The following is a 16,030-nucleotide window of genomic DNA, read 5'->3' as shown; positions in this document are numbered from 1 at the left end:
CTTTCCTGTGTGTTAAGACCACTTGTAGCACTGCCAGTAAATGGCCAAATTTATTTTTTCTGCAATAATGATCATCTGCTAGTTGTGAGGATGAGATATCAATAATTCAGCCACAGGTGTAAAGTTCAAAGTTTGCTTTATTAGTAGCAGCACTGCGAAGTCTCAAAGACTCGACACCGACAGTGTTTCGGCGACTATGCCTTTGTCAAGAGTCTCAAAGGCTGATTTCTCTATCACATAAACAGAGCACTAAGCTCAGGTCAATGTTTAGAGTGAGCAGAGAAAAAAAAACTGGTGTCCAAAGCAAAGCTAATGGTCACAAGTAAGAAGGAGCAAGTCACGGGGTGGGAACACTTAAAGAGAAGTTCTATGACGTTGCTGTTCAAACAGCAAAACTTTATCGGTCAAGAGCTGATACACTTTCCAATAATCCTGTTTTATTTTTTTTTTGGATCACTATAACCAAGACTTGTGTGTAAAGAACAATCAGGTGCTTAACTGACTCTCAGATGTCTGCTCGGGTGAATCATCAAAGATTTCTTTTCCCGGTCAGCAGGAGAGGTATCATTCATTGAGTACAGTCTAAGCAAAAACAAATAGTGCTCAAAGAAACTTAAACTAAATAAATTAAATGTGCCAGTGAAACTCAAAAATCACACTTATCTTGACTTTAGAGTGAAAGCATTGCAGTTTGCTGTAAACCCTATGGGGACCCGTTTCGCCAATAGCGGCTTCATCGGGGGTCAAAATCTGCAATGAAAAATCATAATATACAGTGCATTAATAGAAAAAACCAAATGAGAAGTTTAAAACACCTTAAAAATATCTTAAAATAGTATTAACTATATAGCACTCGGGTGAAACACTTACTGTGCGGGTTCACTCTGTTAAAGAGGCAAAATGGCGCTGGCATTCGGCAAACGCCGGCGCATGCCCTTTTAAACAGTTGCCAAACTCAAAGCTCATTAAAACACGCTTGCGCAGAGCCACTACTCTGAAAAATCAAAGAACTTAAAGCAATAGTTCATTCAGAATGATTCATTATACATGATTCAAAAAGATGTTTTCTACAAAAACGAAGTCCACTCCACAGAGGCATTCAGTCCTATCGGTTGTAAGGTGTTTAATTTAAATATCCCGAAGCAAAAGAACAAAAGAAGGTCCAACCTAAACTGCAGTCAAAAACAACCGAGAGCAAACAAAACAAAACTGCAGATCTGTACAAGACGTAGGCAAAATTTATTAATGACAAAAAATAATATTTATTAATGACAAAAAATTTTGTATATGCAAACCCTTTTACCAATCAAGGGACCCGACACGGTCCGTGTTTCGGACACACCTTCGTCAGGGGTCCATGGTAAAAGTAGAGGGAGAAAATAAAAAAATCACAAAAATACTGCATAGTAGTAGCTTCATTTGCATGAGCAATATTGGATCATTGAACTGGATACCATCAGTCCTATGGGTCTTAATGATACAATTGAATGTAGTGCCCTGTTGTCCGAAACACGGACCGTGTCGGGTTCCCTTGATTGGTAAAAGGGTTTGCATATACAAAATTTTTTGTCATTAATAAATATTATTTTTTGTCATTAATAAATTTTGCCTACGTCTTGTACAGATCTGCAGTTTTGTTTTGTTTGCTCTAATTTAAATATCCAACATGTTTCTCTTTGTAAAAGTCTTCGTTTTCTGTCCACCTCCTCTAATTGTTCAGCAAACTGCAATGCTTTCACTCTAAAGTCAAGATAAGTGTGATTTTTGAGCTTCACTGGCACATTTAATTTATTTAGTTTAAGTTTCTTTGAGCACTATTTGTTTTTGCTTAGACTGTACTCAATGAATGATACCTCTCCTGCTGACCGGGAAAAGAAATCTTTGATGATTCACCCGAGCAGACATCTGAGAGTCAGTTAAGCACCTGATTGTTCTTTACACACAAGTCTTGGTTATAGTGATTTACTTGATTTACGTGACTTGTTTCCATTGATTACTTTTGATTATTTTTTTTTTTACAACATTGTTTGAAGAGAAATGTAATAAAATTATATTATTAGTTATGATCATAGCTCACCTAAGCAATTGCTCTTCTAGTACATCTTGCTAGACTTGTACAGTGTAATGGTATTGAATAACAGAAGTACTGTACACAACATTGTGATTACAGAGGAAGCACGACGGGTGGCAAATCAGTTCCTTCAAAGGAAAGGGGAAGCAGAAAATGAAGGCTACCTACTGCTCAAATCAGTATATCTGTTATCCCAGACAGATCATGTAAGTAAAAATATAGGGATTGATATTCAAAATGATTTAAATGCCCGGGCACTGATATTTAAGAGAACTGGTCAGTCCTGCTGAATACTAGCACTTACCAGTCATGTCCCAAGTGGGCAAGTTGTGGTGTTGCAAAGGGAGGCTTGGAGTTATGATATGGGTGCTGTTGTTGAATATCAGCAGGCACTCACACACTATAATTTCCAGCACATCTTTCCCTCCTTCCTACTCTCTACCCCACTTCCAGTCAAGATAGGCCCCCTGGGCCTGGCTTAAATTCCTGGTGGTCCAGCAAGGTGATGGAGGCAGGAGCGAGCCCCATTCACTCCTGCCCCTATTAGCTGCATGATAAAAATGGTCATTGTGAACCTCCTGGGCCTTAACCTGAACCTGAGTGAATACAGGCGGCAGAAGCTACAGCTAAACCTCCTCCAGGCAACTGATCAGAGGAGGGAGGGGGTTGCATGAGTCCTGTGAACACATCTAGCGCCAGCAGCACCCCTGTAAGGCGCCCCACTGCTCTCTTGCCATGTCTGGTGGCCAGTCCCATCACAATGCTGGCCCCTCCCATGTCCAAATGGTCTTGTTCTGGGCATTTGGGATGTAGATGAATTTTTGTTGAAAAATGTGGTGGTCTGGATGTCAAGATAGATGATTTTTGGGGAAAAAAAAAAAATTCTAGATGTATTTTTCGAGAATGGACATTTTACCACTGCTGACTTTGGGTATCTAGTGCCATATGTCCAAATCGGACTTAGATGTTTCTTTTGATTATGCTCCTCTAAGCTTTTAAATTTGCTTAATTTTAAGACTGATTCAGTTTTAATGCACAAAGGCTGTTCCATCTTATTCTTCCCTTTCTCAGACCAAGCCTGTCTTCTCAGGGTTCCATATTAGGATAGGACCTAGTTCTATATAGGTCACCTAAAAAAATCAGCGCCAACTATTGCAGCACTAAACGTGATTTTATAAAAGATTAGACGTACTGTTATAGAACCACACTTTGCACTGCCTTTAGCGAACATTAGATTTGCTAGGTGTCCTAACGTTAGGCACACTTTATTGAAGCCAGGGTTTTCCTTGCCTAAAATATCTGCATTTACGTTAGGTGCCCAATAGTGCCTAGTTCAAAAAAAAAGGTGCCTACCTTGAAAACACGCCCATGATCTGCCTCTAACCACATCCACCTGTAGGTAGGCGTTTTGGAATAGGTGCCTACCTTTGATAGAACTGTATTTTTCGAGTTAGGCACCTAACTTTCAATTAAGGCCAATTAGTGACAATTTTTGATGTGTTAAGTGCCATTATTGGTGCTGATAAAGTCTTTCAACCAATTTAGATGCCTAACTTTAAGGCAGATTCTATATAGAATTTGCCAGTTAGTGTCTATATTTAGGCTTTACTAATATACGAGTATTTAAGTCCTTGTTTCATAAGTCACAGGCAGCAGTTACTTTTTGTACTTTTTTCTGATATTACTTTTTTTTTCCAGTTTTTTGGTAAATTTTTTACATTATTTTTTAGGGTGTACTCAGGAACATTATGCAGACTGGTCTTCTGGACGTTCTGTCACAGTGCCTGTATCTTTTTTTTGCTTTCCCACCTATACAAGAAGAGGAAAAATTAGAGGACCAGAAGCTCCCAGCTGAAGAACTCCTTGTTCAGGTAAAGAGATAGTTACCTTCTTCTAATGAGTAAAGGATAGCTGTTTCGTGTTTGCACACTTAAGATCTAATAATCTTAAAAGACACTGCTTTATAGTTATACAACAACTCATAAGAACATAAAAAATTGACATACTGGACAGATCGAAGGTCCATCAAGCCCCAGTATCTTGTTTCCAATAGTGGCCAACCCAGGTCCCAAGTTCCTAGATAAATCCCAAGTAATAAAACAGATTTTATGCTGCTTATCCTTTGTATAAGCAGTGGATTTTCCCAAGCCATCTCAATAATGGCCTGTGGACACCCCTTTTAGGAATTTATCCAAACCTTTTTTAAACCCCGCTAAGCTAACTGATTTCACCACATGCTCTGGCAACAAATGCCAGAGTTTAATTACACGTTGCGTGAAGAAATATTTTATCTGGCTTGTTTTAAATCTAGTATCTAGTAGTTTCATTGCATGCCCCCTAATCCTAGTATTTTGGGAAAGAGTAAACAAGCGTTTCACATCTACCATTTCCACTCCACTCAGTATTTTAGAGACCTCTGTCATATCACCCCTAAACCATCTCCAAGCTGAAGAGCAGTAAATTTAGTTGTTTCACCTACATTCAAAGTTCATTTTCTGTCACATGTGCTTGCATTTTATAATGGCAGTTTAGGCATCTCCATGGCTTCTTGTTTAAAAAAAGCAACATGGAGAAAATTTTATAAGACAAGTAGGTGCCCACTAAGAATGACACAAGGACAAATTTTTCCCTGTTCCCACAGGAACTCAATTTTCCCATCGTCATGAGTTTTGTCGCTGTCCCTGCCCCATTCCTGTAAGCTCTGCCTTAACTGCACAGGCCTCAAACACTTATGATTTTAAAATGTTTGAGGCTTGTGCAGATGAGGACAGAATTTGTAGGAATAAGACAGGGACAGGAAAAGAACTTGCCGGGACAGGATGGGAAAATGAGATCCTGTGGGCAGTGGCGTACCTAGGGTATGTGGCACCCGGGGCCCATCATTTTTTGACACCCCCCCTCCCCCCATCTATATGAAAAATATGATTTTTAGTACCAATCTACATATCGCACCACAAGAGTGTACCTAGGAAAAGGCAGCATCTTAAACATTGCAGTGAGCACTAGAACACCAACACATACATTGTAAAACTAAACAAGCCAGATCCCACAGTCAATTGATCCTGCAGTCAATGCCAACTGAAAACTATGTCTTTTTCATACACACAGAACAGAGATACACCCTCGCCCAAAATGAAATAATCACAAACTAAAAAATAGAAACATGTAGACAAAAGTTAAACTGATCCGCCAAGAAACCAGACCCTGGATACAATGCAACACCACAAAAAAACAGTAACACATGTCCTCTAATACAGTGCAAAATATAAAGACAGTAGATGTAAATTTGAAAAAACTGATACATAACAATCACCACTTTATAAATTAACAAATAAAAATAAAACAAATAATGAGATATAAAAAAATACAATTTTATTGGACTAATCCCCGTAAGCTCGGTCCCCATCCCCGCAAACCACCTGATTCCATCCACACAAGCCTTGAATTGTTTATATTAAAGTAAAAAAAGAAACAATATTCTGTACAATTGTCAATTTATAAATCAGCGTCTTCTCCCCACTCTCTTCCCCATTTCCCTTCAGCATCCTCAGCCCACTCTCTCTCCACTTTCCTTCAGCGCACGCACATAAAAACAAGCAAGTAATTTTATATCATTTTCATTCTATTCATTCATAGAAATTAAAGTCTAGATAATGCCAGTCACATAACAAAACATGATTTTACAAAAATAATTCCCTGCAGTCAAGCCTGCAAGGATTATTAGATGTCTTCTCAGCAGTTCCCCTCCCTCCCTCCCCCTTACCTTTGTGGCCAAGTCAAAAATGATCTACCAACAATAAAATTTTAAAAACACAAAGCACGCTGTACGCAGAGAAAATGTTAATTATCATTTATATTCCGCGGGTTTTCAAAGAGGTCAAGGCAGATGACTTTATGCAATGTCACCTCAGTAACAACTATACAAAAATAGACAAATATTCCCCCTCCCTTTTTACTAAACTGCGATAGCGGTTTTTAGCGTAGGGAGCTGCGCTGAATGCCCCACGCTGCTCTCGACGCTCATAGGCTCCCTGCGCTAAAAAACTCTATTGCGGTTTTAGTAAAAGGGGCCATAGTGCAAAATATAGACAGCAGATATAAATTTTCAAAACGGACACATTTTGATCACTAAGTTGAAAATAAAAATCATTTTTCCTACTTTTTTGTCTGGTGATTTCATGAGTCTCTGGTCCTTCTTCTGATCCTTCTTCTTTCCTCTCCCCCCCTCGCTCCCCTCTTTATTTCTGCCTTTCTTTCTCTCTCCTCCTGGCCCCCCTCTTTCTTTCTGCCTTTCTTTCTCTCCCCCTTAACCCCCCTCTTTATTTCTGTCTTTCTTCTCTCTCCCTTGGTCCCCCTCTTTCTTTCTGCCTTTCTTTCTCTCTCCCCCTGGCCCTCCTCTTTCTTTCTGCCTTTCTTTCTCTCCCCCTTGACCCCCTCTTTATTTCTGCCTTTTCTTTCTCTCCCCTTGGTCCCCCTCTTTCTTTCTCTCTCCACTGACCCCTCTTATTTCTGCCTTTCTTTCTCTCTCCCCCTGGCCCCCCCCTCTTTTTTTTTTCCTTTCTTTCTCTCTCCCCCTAGCCTGCACAAAGCCATCCGTGCCGATTTCTCCACTTCCACGATTCTTTCCCTACCCTCACCCCCAAGCCAGCAGCCGATTTCTCCCTGCTCCTTCCCCGATGTCCTGATGTCCTGAACTTCATCGGGCAGCAGCAGCATTCACAATTCACTGCTGTTGCCCGCTTCAGGCCTTCCTCTCTGTCGGGTCCTGTCTTCATGAAAACTGGAAGTAGGCAGGACCCGGCAGAGAACAAGGCCTGAAGCCGGCAACAGCAGCGAATTGTAAACGCTGCTGCTGCCCGAAGAAGGTAATGGAGCACCGAGGCAGTCCGCTTCTCCCCCCATCCCAGCCGAACCCCCGCTGACCCTCCTATCTCCCCCCCCCTCCCCGTGAACCTTTCCGACCTTCCCAGCGAGAGCAGCAAACCTCCTTCGCGGCTTTCTCCTCCCTCTGCCCGCGTTACTGATGACGTCATCAGTGATGCGGCAGAGGGAGGATAAGCCGACGCTACTGGAGGGAGGTTTGCTGCTTTCGCTGGGAGGGTCGGAAAGGTTCACTTGGGGGAGGGGGGAGAGATAGGCCATGTGTCAGCGGGGTTTCGGCTGGGAGGTGGGAGAAAGCGGTCTGCCTTGGTGCTCCAAGGCCTGGCGCCATTACCTTTTTCGATAATGGCGCCGATGCTGCTTTTCGCTGGGAGGGGTAGGAGCGCGATAGGGACCGGGCCAGCTGTGCACCCCCCCCTAAGGCGGCACCCGGGATGGACCTCCCCCTCGCCCACCCTTGGTACGCTACTGCCCTGGGGAAACAGCCTGCAACAGAATCGCGCGATGCCAGTAGATCTTTGCCTGCTTCGGCTGTTTCCTCCGCCGCGGTCCCGCCCCTCCTCTGACATCAGAGGAGGGGCAGGACCGTGGCGGAGGAAACAGTCGAAGCAGGCAAAGATATCTGGCATCGCAATCTTGCTGCAGGCTGTTTCACAGACGCGACACCCGGCGCAGGGGGGGGGGGAACTGGACCGGACCGGGAGCACCCCCTCAGGGCTTGGTACCCGGGCGGACCGCCCCCCACGCCCCCCCCCTTGGTACGCCACTGCCTGTGGGGACAGGGAAAAATTTGTCCCCTTGTCATTCTCTAGTGCCTACCTGTCTTTATAAAATGCAAATCTAATCTAATCTAATCCTTAGGTTTATATACCGCATCATCTCCATGTTCGTAGAGCTCGACACGGTTTACAGTAGGAGAAATAGGAAGGAACTACAACAGAGGGTTAGAGGTAGAAGTGTGAAGAAAATTTAGAGGACTTGGGATGCCAAGATATAAGAGTTTCCTTGATTCCTAAGTTGGAGGGAGACTTACATTTTTTGAGAAAAGCCAGGTTTTCAGATGTTTGTGGAAAACTTGGAGAGAACTCAAGTTCCGAAGAGGGGAGGTAAGGTTGTTCCAGAGCTCAGTGATTTTGAAGTGGAGGGAGGTCCCTAGCTTTCCTGTGTGGGAAATGCCTTTTAGCGAGGGGAAGGATAGTTTTAATTTGTGGGAGGATCTGGTGGTATTAGGGTTTGAGGAATTCCAAGAAAGAAGGATAAAGGAAGGGAGGATACCATATAGGATTTTGAAGGTTAAACAGGAGCATTTATAGTGGACCCTGGCGATTATCGGAAGCCGGTGGAGCTTGGCCAGGAGCGGGGAGACATGGTCAAATTTACTTTTAGCGAAGATGAGCTTGGCTGCGGCAAATATATTTGGCAGAGAACATATCTTTAATGTAGACATAGTCATGCAAATCTTCAGGTGTGCTGATGTAAATAAAATTGTATACTTTATGGACATACAGATTAAGGTGTTTCATAATTTCACATGTTTATGTGTTAACTCTGTCCAAACTCTACCCTGTGGACATCAGCAAAATAACACTGTCATATCATAGAGTGTATTTTTTGCACTGGTTGGTTTTATATAAGAAGTCATTTACATGCAAATATAGCTACGTATGTGCAGGGATGACTTTATGGTTTTTGCTTTTGAGCACATTTTTCATTGACTTATTTTTTTTTTTTTCTTTCGTGTGTCAGGAGAGGTTTTCCTGTTATATAATATTTAGTAGCTCCAGTTTTTTTTTTTTGTTTTTTTTAAGCAGAGTGCTTTTTCCTATGAGTAGGTTTTTCACTGTGCTGCTTCTTTTTTTCTGGAGCTACAAAGCTGATGATAAAGAGTCTGCTCCAGAACAGCATCATTTAAAACGGCCTGTTTGACGAAGTCTGTGCTTGTTGAGCCTTTGAGGCTTGTGTTTCATAACTGTGAATGGGGTTCTGCAGGTGCTCTCCTGGCCCAGGAAAGATCAGATATTAAACACAGTTTATTCTTAGTGTATGTGATTTACGGGGTGTTTCCTTTTTGGATTAAAAAAAAAATTAAATTACCTCCATTTCGTAGAAAATTAGGGGCTCCTTTTATGAAGGCGCGTTAGCGGTATAATGGACGTAATAGCGGGCGCTAAACCGCCAGACATGCTAGCTGCTACTGTCTCCTCAAGAGCAGGCGGTAGTTTTTCAGCCAGCGCGGGGGTTAGCACGTGATGAAAAGTCACGCGCATTAAACCCGCTAGCGCGGCTTCGTAAAAGGAGCCCTAAGATAAAGGGTTCCTTTTACTAAGGTGCACTAGCATTTTTAGCGCTTGCACCAGATTAGCGCGTGCTATAGCGCGCACTACTTGAAAAAACTACTGCCTGCTCAAAAGGAGGCGGTAGCAGCTAGCGCACGCGGCATTTTAGCACACGCTATTGCATGCGTTAAGGCCCTAACGCACCTTTGTAAAAGGAGCCCAAAATGTGTGAAAATAATGAAATGGTAATTGCTTTCTCGTGTAGTTACTTAAGAATAAGTTATTTTAAAAAACTACTTTAAAGATGTTAACTTCAATAGGCACATTGATATGAGTTTTATACTTTGTTATCAAATCCTAGAATCTCTTAATTTTACTAGGCCAGTGGTCGGCAAACCGCGACTCGTGAGCTGCATGCGGCTCTTTAGCCACTTGAGTGCGGCTCTGCCAGTAGCTGAAATTTTCCTTTACAGAAGGGCCCTGACACAGCTGTTCTCACAAGCTGCCGACGGCTGCACTGAAGTTTTCCCTCTGCCGCAAATTCCTGTTTCTGATGGGTCAGCCGCCGGCAGTTTGTGAGAACGGCTGCCATCAGGGCTGAATTAAAGGATAGGGCCCAAAATGATCAGGGAGCCCGCCAGTGCAGTGCTTTAGGGCCGTTTGGGCATCTCCCTCACCCTCGCTGGATTCGCAGCAGAGTGATTCCCTCTTTTGCATCACTGATGACATCATCAGTGACGCGGCAGAGAGAATCACTTGCAGAAGGCCACGAACTGCAAAGCAGCCTGTTTAGAGTACTGTGGCTGCCGACAAGTGCTGGAGGGAGGTTTGTCGGTCATCTCGTTGTGGGTCGGCGTGGTTCGCATGGGAGAGCTAAATGTTCCTTTTCAGAGGGGCCCCGGCTTCAGGGAGAGAAGCGGTCTGCCCTGGGTGCTCCAAGGCCTGGCATCTTTAACTTCTTTGGGCAACAACAGCGTTTACAAAACTGCTGTTGCCGGTTTCGGGCCTTCCTCTCTGCTGAATCCTGCCTACTTCCTGTTTCCATGAAGGCAGGACCCAACAGCGAAGAAGGCCCGAAGCCGGCAATAGCAGCAAATTGTGAATGTTGCTGCTGCCTGAAGAAGTTCATGACACCAGGCCTTGGAGCACCCACTTAGGGGCTGCACTGCCGACCGGGGACGGGATAACAGAAGGAGGAAAGGGAGCAGAGGAGGAGAGAATTGCTGTACCAAACTGGTGAGAAAGGAAGGAATGAAAGGAGATGCCAGGGCTTGGAGGGAAGGGAGGGAGGAAGAGATGCCAGGTCATGGAAGGAAGAGAGGGAGGGAGAACAAGATGCCAGGTCATGGAGGGAAGAGAGGGAGGGAGGGAGGAAGAGATGTCAGGGCATGGGAGAAGAGAGGGAGGGAGATATGCCAAGACATGGAGGAAAGGAGGAAGATATGCCAGACCAAGGGAAAAGGAATGAGGAGATGTCAGAGCATGGATAGGGAGGGAGAGATGAAAGGAAAGGAGAGAGATGCCAGGGAATCAGGGAAGGGAAGGAGACAGATGCCAGACCTTGGGGTGGGAAGGAAAGGAGAAGGGAGAGATGCCAGAGCATAAGGGAGGGGGTGGTGACAGAGAAAAATAGAGAGGTGGCAGAGCTGAAATGAATCTTGTACAAAGGAGAGAAGGGGCATAGGATAGTTTATGGAAGGAGCGTAGAAAGAAGGAAGATGCCATATGAAATAGGGAGAGGGCGGACAGTGGATGGCAGGGGCAGAGAGAGAGGGCAGACATGAAAGGGGCTGATGCTGCATGGAAGACAGAGAGAGAACAGATGCTGGCTAGAAAGAAGTGAGTGAAGACAAGATGATTAAAGCAGAAATGACAAAAGGTAGAAAAAGATTTTTTGTCAATAAATAAGATTATTATTATTTTGATATCTGGTTTTATTTAATGTTAGTAGCTAGTTTAAACCAACTCCTAAAAACATGGTTCTTGAAAAGAAATTTGGCTCTCAAAAGAAATCTTTTGGCACTTTTGACTAATGAGTTTGCCTACCACTGTACTAGGCTATATCATCAAAACAAAATATTTTCTAGAGGTCTATAAGTTCTGAATAAATTAAAGTATTCTTAAATTATATATCTGCAGACTCGTCATTTGGATGAACAACTGCACTACCTTTAATGCTTGTAACTACAGAATATTCAAGCTGTACCTCATCTTTTTGTTGTGGTTGTGCTTCTTTAGATAATGATTTATGCTTGCAGTCTGAAGGAAGGTGTGGAGGAGCTTTTGAGAACAACAGAACTTCAGTCCCTAATCACTGCTGCAGCTTCTCTCTGGGACCAGTGCAACCTCTGCTGGAGAGTTCCTACAAGCCGTCTTCTTAAAGTGATCTCCAAAATGCCCACAGAAAGCACACTTTATTACCTACAAAGTACAGTATCACTTTTTCCAAATTTATAGGTAGTTACAAATGTGTGAAAGCACATTAGGATGCATGAATGCTGTGAACACACATACCATATATACGCAAATATAAGTTGATCTGAGTATAAGATAAGTATCCTTTTTCCTCCCAAATATAAGTGTGTGTGTGTGTGTGGGAGGGGTTAATAGTCATGTACCCTGCCAGGATCTGTGCCCTGATCCCCCCTCACTCACTTCCATGCCACGCTGTGCACCCAGCCCCCCTCCCTCCCTGCCAGGCACTCCACATTGACCCCTCCCTCCCTGCCCTGTCCCCTCTCTCTCCCAATGTCCTATGGGCCTTCATTGGGCCTGCCGTATGACCTGGTAGGACTGGACAGGAGGGATCCCTCACTTCTCCGGACCCGGCCAACTCTGACAATTTTTTTTAACCTCTCACCTTCCTCCCTTTGCGTACCTTTTTGAATCCTTAGTGGTCCAGTGGTGTACCGGGCATGAGCTATCTTTCCGCACTCCTGCCCAGTGCTGAGCCGCTCCCTGAATGGCTGCTGCAAGTTCTCACGAGTCCTGCGAGAACTCACAGCAGCCATTCAGCGATTGGCTCAGTGCTGGGCAGGAGTGCAAAAACTTGCTCATGCCTGGTACACACTGCTGGGCTGTGAGAACTTAAGGTGACCATTCAGGGAGGGAACTCAGCATGGGTAGGAGAGCGGAAAGCTCACTCATGCCTGATATACCGCTGGACCACCAGGGATTCAAAAAAGTACGTGGAGGGAGGTGGGGGGGGGAGGTAAAAAAAAATTGTCAGAGTTGGCTGGGACAGGAGATGGGAGGGATCCCTCGTGTCCTGGCCCACCAGATCATATAATAGAAAAAAACCTCCCAAACTCCAAGACTAGAAAATGGTTAGGGGAAAGAGACAAAGGCCAACTAAATAATAATAACCAAAGTTAATAAAGATTAATGAAAGTCATCATTCGCGGACTGCTCACACACGGAGAAGCTAAGTTCTTCCAGTTTGTGTTTTGCCTGTTGTGATTTGGACACTCTCTCTTTCCTTTTGGCTCCATGTTTAGGGGATAGAGACAAATTTCAACTTAACTTTTAGAAGGTGTGTGTTTTTTATTATTTTTTACACGCATTGCACTTTTTGTTGCATTAGTTAATCACTTCTCACGCGGAAAGAGCCCAGGGATGTTCCGCAGTTAACACTCTTCTGGGTGTAACCCCGCGACAGCTACACTCTGGATTTTCCAGCGGTGGCTGTGTGACTGAGGGCTCTCCTGCTTTCATTAATCTTTATTAACTTTGGTTATTATTATTTAGTTGGCCTTTGTCTCTTTCCCCTAACCATTTTCTAGTCTTTGGGTTTGGGAGGTTTTTTTCTATTTTGTGATTTTTCAACCTCCATTACTGTAGGGTTTATTTTTTGTTCCACCAGATCATATGGCAGGCTTGGCAGAGACCTGCAGAAAATCCAGGAGAGGTGTGTGTGTGGGCGCTAATCCAAATATAAGACGACCCCCATTTGTGGGCCATTTTTTTGGACCAAAAATCTCATCTTATATTTGAGTATGGTATAGTATGGTACTAATGAACAATTACCCCATGTGTAAAAAATTACTTTGTCAAATATAGAATTTTTCAATCCAGGACAACACAATTTTGCAGAATAATCTAATGCATCAGTTTTGACAAATTTTCTGAGTGGCACAGCTGAAGTTCCCAAAAATCTGAAACTTCAAGCAGACTAAGGGCTCCTTTTACAAAGGTGTGCTGGCGTTTTTAGCGCATTCACTGGATTAGCGCGCACTAGCCGAAAAATTACCACCTGCTTAAAAGGAGGCAGTAGCGGCTAGCGTGCGTGGCATTTTAGCGTGTGCTAAGCGTGCGCTAAAACCACTACCGCACCTTTGTAAAAGGAGCCCTAAAATGTGCCTAGTTCTACGTGGTCAAGCTTCAAAGTGTTATCACATCTTGCTTCCACTGAGCATTGATCCAATCCCTTCATTAAAATTTCTCCCCCCCCCCTCTTTTTACCAAGCTGCACTAGAGGTTTTTAGCGTGGGCTGGCGAGGTAAGTGCTCTGATGCTCATAGGAATTCTATGAGTATTTACCGGACTGGCTCACACTAAAAACCTCTAGCAGAGCTTTGCCTCTGGGTTGTCTTTTCAGCCAAAAGAGTTTTGCAGATAATAGTGCACATTGCTTTTTTTTTTTTTTTGGATAGTTCGTGCATGCACAGTGATTTGCACATGCAGGCGCTATTGAGAAGAGTTCATTCTGTAGATAGTGCACGCTTTATTTGAGAGCACTCCCTTTGCACATAGGGCTAGATTTAGTAGATGGTGCTTAAAAAATAGGCGCCAAAAGAAATCTGTGCTTAACGCTGTTCTATAATGAGCACCGTGCACAAATTTGACGAATGCTCCTGATCCTACGGGTGTGCGTTGGGGTTTAGGAAATCATTTTAATAGAACAACATATAGCAAGATGTGTGCCCAAATCCAAGTTGGCACCGAGTAGTGTCAATTAGCGCTTTATTCGCACTGATCGGCTCATTTGTCAATTTTGTCGGGTGCACATCTTGCACCAGCGCCCAATTTTGGGCACCATGTGTAGAATCCCAGAGTTAATGTGCACTCTTTATGAAGAGTGTGCTGGCTTGAGGGAACTACGAGGACTAGCAGTGCGTCTAAACAGTTCTGAGTTCCTGTTCTATGTGAGCTATTACAGCCCTGACAAAATAGCAGCGTGGCTGTGAAATGATTGTTGGCTGGCTGCACATAGGGCTAGATTCACTACACTCGCCGATCGTGTCTCGACCAGTTTGCGATCGTTCCCTGACCCCCCGACCCAATTCACTAACCTTCTGCCCGATCAATCTCCCACCCGATCCGATCCTCCCATGCAAACGAGGGGAAATGGCATGCATAAGTAGGAAGGTGGAGATTCACTAAGCAGAAGAAACACCATAGAAACATAGAAGATGACGGCAGAAAAGGGCTACAGCCCATCAAGTCTGCCCACTCTGCTTACCCACCCCCTGTCTATGCCCTAATGACCCAATTTCCTTATCTTGACCCTCGTAGGGATCCCACATGGGTATCCCATTTATTCTTAAAGTCTGGCACGCTGTCTGCCTCCATCACCTGCACTGGAAGCTTGTTCCAATGATCAACTACTCTCTCTGTGAAGAAATACTTTCTGGTGTCGCCATGAAATTTTCCGCCCCTGAGTTTGAGCGGGTGCCCTCTTGTGGCCGAGGGTCCCTTGAGAAAGAAAATATCATCTTCCACTTCGACACGTCCCGTGAGGTACTTAAATGTTTCGATCATGTCTCCCCTCTCCCTACGTTCCTCAAGAGTGTAGAGCTGCAATTTGTTCAGTCTCTCTTCGTACGAGAGACCCTTGAGCCCCGAGATCATCCTGGTGGCCGTCCGTTGAACCGATTCAATTCTGTGCACATCTTTACTGTAATGTGGCCTCCAGAATTGCACACAGTACTCCAGATGAGGTCTCACCATGGCCCTGTACAACGGCATTATGACTTCAGGCTTTCGGCTGACGAAACTTCTATTGATACAACCCAATATCTGCCTTGCCTTAGATGAAGCCTTCTCCACTTGATTGGCAGTTTTCACGTCTGCACTGATGATTACTCCTAAATCTCGTTCTGCTGAAGTCCTAGTTAAAGTTTCTCCGTTCAAGAAGTACGTCCTGCATGGATTTCCGCTTCCAAGGTGCATGACCTTACATTTCTTAGCATTGAAGCCTAGCTGCCAGGTTGAGGACCAACTTTCCAATGTAAGCAGGTCCTGCGCCATATAATTCTGTAAACTGCATTCACTTACTATATTACATAGTTTGGCGTCATCGGCGAATAGTGTTATTTTACCTTGAAGCCCTTGAGTCAGATCCCCTATGAATATGTTGAAAAGGAGTGGACCCAGGACCGAGCCCTGCGGCACTCCACTGGTCACCTCCGATGTTTTAGAGAGGGTACCATTAACCACCACCCTCTGAAGTCTGCCACTCAGCCAATCATTGACCCATGCAGTTAGTGTCTCTCCTAACCCCATCGATTCCATCTTGCTTAGCAGCCTGCGGTGTGGGACACTGTCAAAAGCTTTACTGAAGTCCAGGTACACGACATCCGAAATGAAACGACTGCTGAGGACCAGTCGCAAACGTCCCTGCCAACTTTCCTGCTCTCTGCCGCCCTGAAATCCATCCCCTGAAAGGCAGTAGCTCTCTTTTTTTGTGTGCAACTGACAGATCCCAAATAACCTAGCATGGGCATTTCAACTGGGGACTCGGGGTGGTGATAGCCGTAACTCTCCTCTGGTGTGGATCCTCCGACTCTTCCTGCAGTCCGCG

At 44.3% G+C, this 16,030-nt stretch overlaps 1 protein-coding gene across 4 annotated transcripts in view; it reads left to right on the top strand.

The window, feature by feature from the left end:
- WDFY4 (WDFY family member 4) overlaps positions 1-16,030 on the top strand; it is a 613,830-nt gene that overhangs the window by 92,627 nt on the left and 505,173 nt on the right. For all 4 annotated transcript variants that reach the window (XM_033941175.1, XM_033941176.1, XM_033941173.1 and 1 more), the window contains exons 4-6: positions 2,171-2,277; positions 3,802-3,942; positions 11,467-11,656. In XM_033941175.1, coding sequence (XP_033797066.1) covers positions 2,171-2,277; positions 3,802-3,942; positions 11,467-11,656 — 438 coding nt within the window. The remainder of the gene's footprint in view (positions 1-2,170; positions 2,278-3,801; positions 3,943-11,466; positions 11,657-16,030) is intronic.

The sequence above is a fragment of the Geotrypetes seraphini genome, chromosome 4, assembly GCF_902459505.1.
Source record: "Geotrypetes seraphini chromosome 4, aGeoSer1.1, whole genome shotgun sequence".
Taxonomy (NCBI): Eukaryota; Metazoa; Chordata; class Amphibia; order Gymnophiona; family Dermophiidae; genus Geotrypetes; species Geotrypetes seraphini.
This window is presented reverse-complemented; position numbering and strand designations above follow the sequence as displayed.